The sequence below is a fragment of the Gallinula chloropus genome (genome assembly GCF_964237585.1).
Source record: "Gallinula chloropus genome assembly, chromosome: 3".
NCBI classification, from domain to species: Eukaryota; Metazoa; Chordata; class Aves; order Gruiformes; family Rallidae; genus Gallinula; species Gallinula chloropus.
In genome coordinates, this window is record NC_140087.1 from 102,119,920 (window position 1) to 102,128,507 (window position 8,588).

General features: G+C 42.0%; 1 protein-coding gene across 1 annotated transcript; it reads right to left on the reverse strand.

Annotated features, from left to right (window-relative positions):
* Window positions 1–1,973: 1,973 nt before the first annotated feature.
* Window positions 1,974–8,260, reverse strand: TMEM18 (transmembrane protein 18; the record flags this gene model as incomplete). Its single annotated transcript, XM_084261551.1, has 5 exons — window positions 1,974–2,895; window positions 2,989–3,082; window positions 4,092–4,146; window positions 7,822–7,942; window positions 8,213–8,260. 5 exons carry the CDS (start codon window positions 8,258–8,260, stop codon window positions 2,806–2,808), a joined length of 408 nt encoding a protein of 135 aa, XP_084117677.1. The 3' UTR covers window positions 1,974–2,805.
* Between the last annotated feature and the right edge of the window lie 328 nt (window positions 8,261–8,588).

Below are 8,588 nucleotides of genomic sequence, written 5' to 3' on the forward strand. Positions count from 1 at the left end.
TATTTTTCTGACAAACATATATATGGAAACCACATTCTTGTTTGTGAAAAAGTATCTTATATGATTTACATTTACTTATTATAGTTTCAGTAGTTAGGGAGGGTTTAAAAACATCAAGCTTACAGTTTTGAAGAGTACATTTTGAGATGTTCATCCTTCAAAAAGCAGACTGATAGGATTTTGGAATTTGGAGCTGTTTATACATTCACTCAGCAGTACTTTTGCAGGCAACCCCCACACACACACCAAAACCTGGCATGTTGACACTTTTTAAAGTAAGAATTACCAGCCTCTTAGCTATCACATTCTGTCAGTGGTATCATAAATCAACAGGTAACATACAGCTCAAATGGATTTTTACTTGCTAATTAAAAATAAAGTGCCTGCCACTCAGTGTCTAGGGTTCTTTATTCTCCAACCATAAGAGGCTAGAATGCCTTGGGATCTTATATTAAAGAACAAAATTACTCTGGTAATTCAACACAATTAAATACTGCCTGAAAGGTCAACTACACTGCGAGGAAGAGGAAAGAATTTAAGCAAGCAGCCTGCTTTGGCAGGGGGGTTGGACTCGATGATCTCTCGAGGTCCCTTCAAATCCCCTATGATTCTATTGTAAGATTTTTTTTTCACTTTGGATCCCCAAAAGTAGAGAGAATTTCTAATAAATCTCATGCCAAGCAAGAACACCACGAAACCGGGCAGTATAGAAAAAAGTTGATTCTGTTATCTTGTCCATTTTATGCTACAAAGGATTATTCGAATTGCTGCATCTCACCAGTTTCACACACTTACAGAAGAGGGAATTTTCTTTTTTCCCCAACCTCACACAGAAGAGGTACTGAACTGGTTGGGGAAAGCTTGCCTTGGATGTACTAAATACGGCACACTGTTTTCCACGTGCAATAGCCTTGCTGCCATCTGAACCACTGAAGCACTCTGAAACACCTCATTTACTGTGAATCAAATCCAAACATGCTGCGAAGCTAAAGGCTACTGACAACAGGTGGCACCTCAATACGATGAGGTACTACAGCTCTAAGTGTGTGACACTAAACCAATTGTGCATTGATACTGCTGCAGAACAGTTCACAAAAGGCAAGTCAGGTGCACAAGATTTGTGTGGCCAAGCTTAGTGCCGTGTATGAAAAACTGCATACCTCTCCCCATAAAATCTTAAGAGTGGAGTTGAACTTCTCTAAAAACCACACTGGGAGGATTACAGCTATTTCTATAAAATCAAAGAGGCTTGGTCCTGAAGACAGGCGCCACAGCCTACCATGAAGCCATTTGCATAGATTCCATTCACTCCTGCAAAAAAGGGACTGTTCCCAAAAGGCACATGCCATCTACCAGACTACTAGAGCTGTTCTCATGGACAGTTCACACTGTTCACCATGTATTCAGAGTCTGAATAGAATGGATTATTATGGGACAAAATAGCAAGCCTGCATCTACTAGCTTGCTGATATAAAGTAGCCTGGCTGTCTATAAATCTTCATAGAGCAATGGGCGAGGAGAGCTGTGCTAAGCCAGTCCTCAGCAAAGGTAAAGAAATGGATGCAGACTAACACTGCACCACTGGGAACCCTCCCAGAAAGAGTTTAACTCTCTCCCCATGTAGGAGATTTGCACACTCTGTATGCACAAGCATCTGCTTATCTCCCTCAGGGATGTATTTCCACTGTTGTGAAGACAATTTAAAATTAATTTCACAAAAACCAAGCTGAAACTTACAAGTGTTCTGCATTTTTGTAGCCAACTCTTCTCTACATTGACCTAAGTTCAACTTTGTAGATCATCTTTCCTATGTCTTAAATGACATCTATGTAGACGGATGTTTAGGTCTCCGCTGAAAGGTTTAACTGCTCCCAGATAAAACTTTTATTAAATATGTATAGACAGTCTTCCATCATGTCCATTTTCCAACTCAAATTTCCTTAATCCAATAAAAAACAGAGTCTTCATTTTTACCAGTTACTTTTTTATTTTCAGTTACTTATAAAAAAAAAAAAAACAACATTAAAAACCCCAACATTGCATAGAACATCATAGTTTCTTCCCTACCTTTCTGTTCTATAAATAAAAAATACCAAAATTTCATCCAGTTTTGAGAAGAGGTATTTATCTAGCAGCATTAAAGTCACAAAATTTAAACTGAAAAAAACTTGCAGAGATTGTTTTCAATTACTTACACAAATTAATTACAAGATTTTACCAAACTGGAAACTTTTAAGGAAAAAAAATAATTAAAAATTAATACAAATTAACTCAGTTTAAGATACAGTGAGTGATTTTATTTATGAGATCCTACTGGCATACAATACACATAAGAAGTATGAAGTTTGATTCATAAAGAAGTGAAATGCTTCACAGAAGCATGGACTCCTGAGGTGTGATGAACACAATCCCTGTTTTACTGGAATTTGTAACACTGCTTCATTGGCTGAAGCAGCAGAAGACTGGGTATTTGATAAACACACAGTTAAGAAATCATTAAAAAATACACAGGGAAATGAAAGGAGACTGGAAGATTGCGTCTCACCAATACTAACAGCTTTGGTCATGGTGGGAAACTATTTTATACTGAAGGGCACAAAGTCCTTTTAAGACTGGGTTTCTCAATTTCACAGCTAATTCAAATGTATTTTCGATACCTGCTTTCTCCTTACTGTCCATGCTCACAGGTTTAAAGTCCTCTTGACATCAGACACAAAAATACTGCTGCGTCTGAATAAGCATACAGAAGGGCTGATTACCTGGACAAGGACTATTACAATTAAAAACCAACAGTGTAAGGTGCTTTCACTTCTTTTTCTCTTTTTCTGCTTTCAATCTCTGCTGTAGTGTCTTCAGTTCAGTCATTACATTCAAAGTTCTGTAAACCCAGGTGACCTGAAAATTAAGTAAATTTTAAAATGTATTTAGTCTACATATATTTACTTATCAAGTTAATGAAAGCATCCATATAAATGAACCCATACATACCACAATTATAATAGTATTCACCAGCAGTGGTGCCGAAAATACAAGTGAAATAAACATTCCTCTGGAATCAAAGTACTGATATTTGGAGAACAGCCTGAAAGAAATAAAAAAGAAAAATAAAAAGCTGAAGCTTTACTCAGTGTAGTTCGACTTTCACACTAACAGGGACGTTGTACAGATTACCTTATTTCTTGGGTTCCCCAAGCAAAGGCCACCATTCTACTGTACTAAGAGATGGTCAGCATCTTACTGGTTATGAATATCTATCACAAACACAAGTCTTTATTTTCTTTAAAGTTTTACTGCGCAAAACCTAAATCAACCACGGATTAGGCTACTTACTACTGTGACTACAATAATACATGTATTTGTCATCAGAAATTGTTGCTTATCCTGAAGTGTCTGAAATGACTTTCAGAGGTCACTGAGGCTTACTCAGAGTAGAAAAGGTAGCAGAAATAATAAATAGTAAAGCTGTAATTTAGGTCATGTACGCCTGAAGTGAAACAGAGAGACTTACAATTAGATGCCTGCATAAAGTAATGTGAAGCACATCAGGGAAAGGGGAGTTCAGCGCTTATGAAAATAAGCCATCAGTTTAATTCTGGTACACAGCCTTAGTAAAGCAGACAGATGTTTTTTATGCATGTAAATACGTATATAAAATAGTAATATTTTTGAAAAGTGGTGCTTAATATCAGCTTATTAAAAATTAATATCTAGCAAAGAACACTCAAAAACCCCAATACAAACCATAATCAAAGCTTACATCTTCTTCCCCTTAAACATCACACTCCACTTTTCTCTCAGTTCCCTGACTAGTTACTTTACAAACAATCACGTAAACAGATTTTAAGCAGTACAATAAATACGTGAATACATGATAGCTATTTAAAGTTATCTTGCCTTATAAGCTAAGAGATAACTCTGTTGTACTGTATGGTTTTGTTCAAAAGTTTTATATTAATTAATGCAACAGACTCTCTGGCATCACTCTCTACTGATGAGGCGTGACTGACTCTTTAGTGTTCTCTGGGAAAAATGTGAAAAAATAAATTTTTAGAAACACATTTAAATGCAAAAAAGAAAGTGAAAACATTTACCTCCAATTCATGGCTGCTAATTCATTTATATATTCAGCGCAGTACACTAAGCCCACTGTACAACAAAAGAAAAACATTAGATTCAGTATTTCTTCAAACTTGAACTGCCATCAGTTCCACCAGGTATACTAAAGATCTACACATACCAGGCATCAGACTTTCTTGACCCTCAGAAGATCAAATTACACATGTAATATTTAACTGTATAAAGCCAATTTTGATTTAATGTCCCATACAGTTACTAAGAAATGTAAAGTGATCCCCAAACATACCCACTGTATCACAAACAAACGTAAAATCCTACTCATCTGAGCTTACAGAAAGCATAAACCAATGAAAATAAAATAATGTATAAAAAAATCAGTATTTTTGCCAACAATCTTCTTGGTGACTGCTTCTAAGTTGTGCCTGTAAAATGGAATGCCAGCACTCCCAGAATTGGTATGGAATGTTACGGTGTCACACTGCTGTATCTAACAGTACTATCAGGAGTAAGAGTACTAATTATATACAAGCATACTGGTAAAATACAAACTTTGATTTTACAGGTGTATAGCAGAGTAGTCTGCTAGAATCAGGTGAAAATTAGTATACTCAATAATTACATGCAATATGATGCCATGAACACACTAAGAAAATTTGGTGCAACCACATGTTTAACAGAAGAGCAATTCAACTACAGATTTTTAAGTTGATCCTCATATCATTTTCTACAAGAAACAAAGCAATAAAACCACCTTCAATGGCTAAAGATGACCTGCATACAGCAATTAAATAACTAGTCTAGTGATATGAAGGAGTGCTATCTTATTTTGCCATCATCTGGATCATCTCTGATTGCTACTACACAGAATAAACCAACCTGTAGCTTCTAAGCTGCCAACATAAAGTTATAACTTCACAATTTCCTCACTTACAAACAATGATGTAAATACTCATAAGTATCTGCAACATAAATAACTAAGATGATTCAGTTTTTCAGATACATACAACATGGATATTTTTTATGTACTCTTCATGTTAACATCATATCTGGGTTAAAAAGTTAGCAATGATCACTTCCACTGTATTTTCCAACACAGTTAGACCTTGGACATTCAAACAAATGTCATTAAAGTTGGGAATACTTTAGATAAATAATTCAAAGTAAATAGTGTGTCATCATAAAGTATAAATGTCCAATACTAAATTTAACAAGGAAAAGCCTGTATTATTATACGGAAAATTCAGGCTTCATTTATTATAAACAGGGCATTGTTATTTTGCCCTCTTGTGTTGGTTTGACCCTGGATGGAGGCCAGACCTTCACCAAAGCCGCTCTATCACTCCCCTTTTCAGCTGGACAAGAAGAAAATATATATTGAGAGGCTTATGAGTCGAGATAAGGACAGGGAGGGATCATTCTGCAGTAAGTGTCACAGGCAAGACAGACTCAACACAGAATAAAAACTCTCTAATTTATTACACTGCACTGCACACACACAGTGAGACCAGAGTTGGGTAATGAGAAGTGCAACCAGATGTTAAAGCACCTTCCCCCACTTCTCCCTTCTTAGAAGACTTTATTCATGATTTCGGTCCCTTCCTCCCCACATTGTGGCATGGAGAGGGGCAGGGAATGAGGGGATGGGGGTTTTGGTCAGTTCCTCATGAGTTGTTTTCCTTCTTAGCTGGGGGAACATTCCTCACACTCTTCCCCTGCTCCAGCGTGGGTTCCCACCCACAGGAGACAGTCCTCCACAAACCTCCAATGTCAATACATTCCCACAGGGCTTCAGCTCTTCCCCAAGTGCCCCAACACAGGGTCTATGGGGTGCAGTCATAAAATCATAGAATGTCTCCCGGCGCAGACTCCAGCCTGGTCCTCCACAGAGTCACAAGCCCCGTCCCGCTCAGCAAACCTGCTCTGGAATGGGTGTCTCTCGCTCATCTCTGTGTCTCTATCTCTCTCCATGGGCTGCAAGTGCTGACAAAGGCTTGCTCCAATGCAGGTCACAGTGTCTTCTGCATGTCTCCACCTGCTCCAGTGTGGGGCCTCTCCACAGGCTACAAGTGGGGTCTCAGCCTTTTCCATGGGCTGTGGGGGTCCTCTGCTCCACCATGGGTTTCTCCACGGGCTGCAGGGGCATCTTTCTCTCCAGCACCTGGGGCGCCTCCTCCCCGCCTTCTTCACTGACCTTGGTGTTAGCACAGTTTCTTGTATCTTCTCACTCCCTTCTCTGTGGCAAAAAACAGCTGCTTGCAGTTTTTTTCTCCTAAATGTGATTCCCAGAGGTGCTGTGACCAACACTGATGGGCTTGGCCTTGGTCAGCAATGACTCCAGCCTTGAGCCGGCTGGTGTTTGCTCTGTCGGACCTGCAGAGAGCTTCTGGATGCTTCTTGCAGAAGGCACCCCTGCAGCCCCCCCCCCTTCTCCACCAGAGCCTGGCCACTCAAAACTGCACCACCTCTACAGATCATTTTAAACTCTGCAGATACAAGTGACTGTGTGGAAATTACTAAGATTTCTACATTCCTTTTTGGGGGTATTTAAACTATTGAAACCATAGTCAAGTTATTTCCAGTTTTGAGGAATACATAATTTCTCTCTCAAGTTGGATAGTTCACTAAATGCTATTTTAAAATGTCAGCATAGCCTTCAAGTGGCTTTTACCTACAAGTATCTTGAAATTGCTCATTCTTCTGCCACTACCCTGCATGCATAATGGAACTAAGTACTGTGCAAAAAAAACTCAACTTGTCAGAAAGTCTAATCCAAGATACTAATCATAATACATGGATTAAACCCAAATCAATGCCATCTTAATGAAACCAAATACCCTCTCAAAAGCTACTGCATCTCTGACAAGTCAACCATAAAGACACAGCTTTGGCTACGCATGGCCACCGTGGATTCTCAGGGTGAAGGTGGTAAACCCCAATATAACACAAGCTGCTACTGTAATTATAAATTCATAGAAAATCATGAGTTGGAAGGGACCCATAAGGATCATCAAGTCCAACTCTTGGCTCCACACAGGGCCAGCCAAGTCAGAGGATGGGACTGAGAACATCACACAGGCACTTCTTGAACTCAGTTGAGCTTGGTGCTGGGACCGCTTCCCTGGGGAGCCTGTTCTAGTGCTTGACCACCCTCTCAGTAAAGAGCCTCTTCCTAACATCCAACCTAAACCTTTCCTTGGTTTGGTAAGGTACCGAACCAGTCTTGTTCTTCTTTGTGCCATTATCACAGCAATGGTGAACCTGCTCCAGTAATGAATACAGCTGAGGGATGACCATATTTACTGAACTACAGCATCAGAATAAGGCATAGCATAGGGGATGGCTGGCATTCAGCTATTTCTTGTCTGCTTCCCCAGCACAGCAACCATTTCTTGGGAATCTATGACACACACAGCACTTGCCATGCTGAAACCTTACCAATCCTACATCCTTGCTAGGGCCAGAGTCTTGAATCACTACCTCATACAGCCTTGGAAACTAAATAAACACATATTTACAGGTCACAACAGCTTCTATAACAGCTTATTGTGTATAGACACACACACTACCACAAGAGAAATACTAATCTGCATCAAATTTATCTGCTGCAAAGCACTAAACCATGCACTTTCACGTACATTAAGAGAACTTGTTAAGAGACCAAAAGGAGTCGTTTGGTAGCACCAGCAGCTTAAAGAAGACACATGCCCTTCCCCACCCGCACGGCAGCATGACAACACTACTCACCCATGCAGAGGAAGTGCCCTATCTGCACCCGGTAGTGCTGGAACGAGAGGTACGTCAGGAGGAAGCAGAGGACGTGGAACACCGCCAGCCCCACCAGCCAGGGCTCGGACCAGTCTGTCTTCTAGGGACAAAATGAGAGGAGGTTAGGCCACGCAGAAGCGCCTCCAGGCAGCCACAGCGAGCAGCTCCCCTCCTCCCGCACCGCGGCGACAACGGGTTTCAGTCACTGTCTGCGCCCATCAGCCCGCGCCGTGCCCAGCTGGGGAGGGAGCCAACTCCGCGGACTCCCCCTTCGCCTCGGCGGCTGGCGCTTCCTCCGCCTCTCCCCAGGCAGGCAGGCAGGCAGGCAGGCTGCCCGCCCCGCCGCGCCGCGCCCCCCTCCCCTCCTCACCGCCAGGATGGTGAACAGCCCCGGCGGGCTGCTGAGCGGCTGCTCCATGGCGGCGGCAGCGGGGCCACCGCTGACTTCTCGCGAGACTTGGGCGGCCGCCCGTTCCCTGCCCCGCGGCGGTATCCTGGAGGGGCTGGGCGAGAGAGAGCGCATGGCTGGTGCCCGTGGGGTAACAGAAGGGAAGGTGGCTGTTTCTTTCTCACGGGTGATGCTTCCAGTGCTGCCCTTATCCCCTCAGATGGGGAGAGCCCCGCGAGTGGGAGGATGAGGAAGGTGGCTGGCTGTACCCCTGCGGCTGCTTTCCCCCGAGGGTCGCGCCAAGCCCGAACCGCCTCTCCCGCGCCTGTGGCTGCCGCGGCGTGCCCCAGAGCTAACC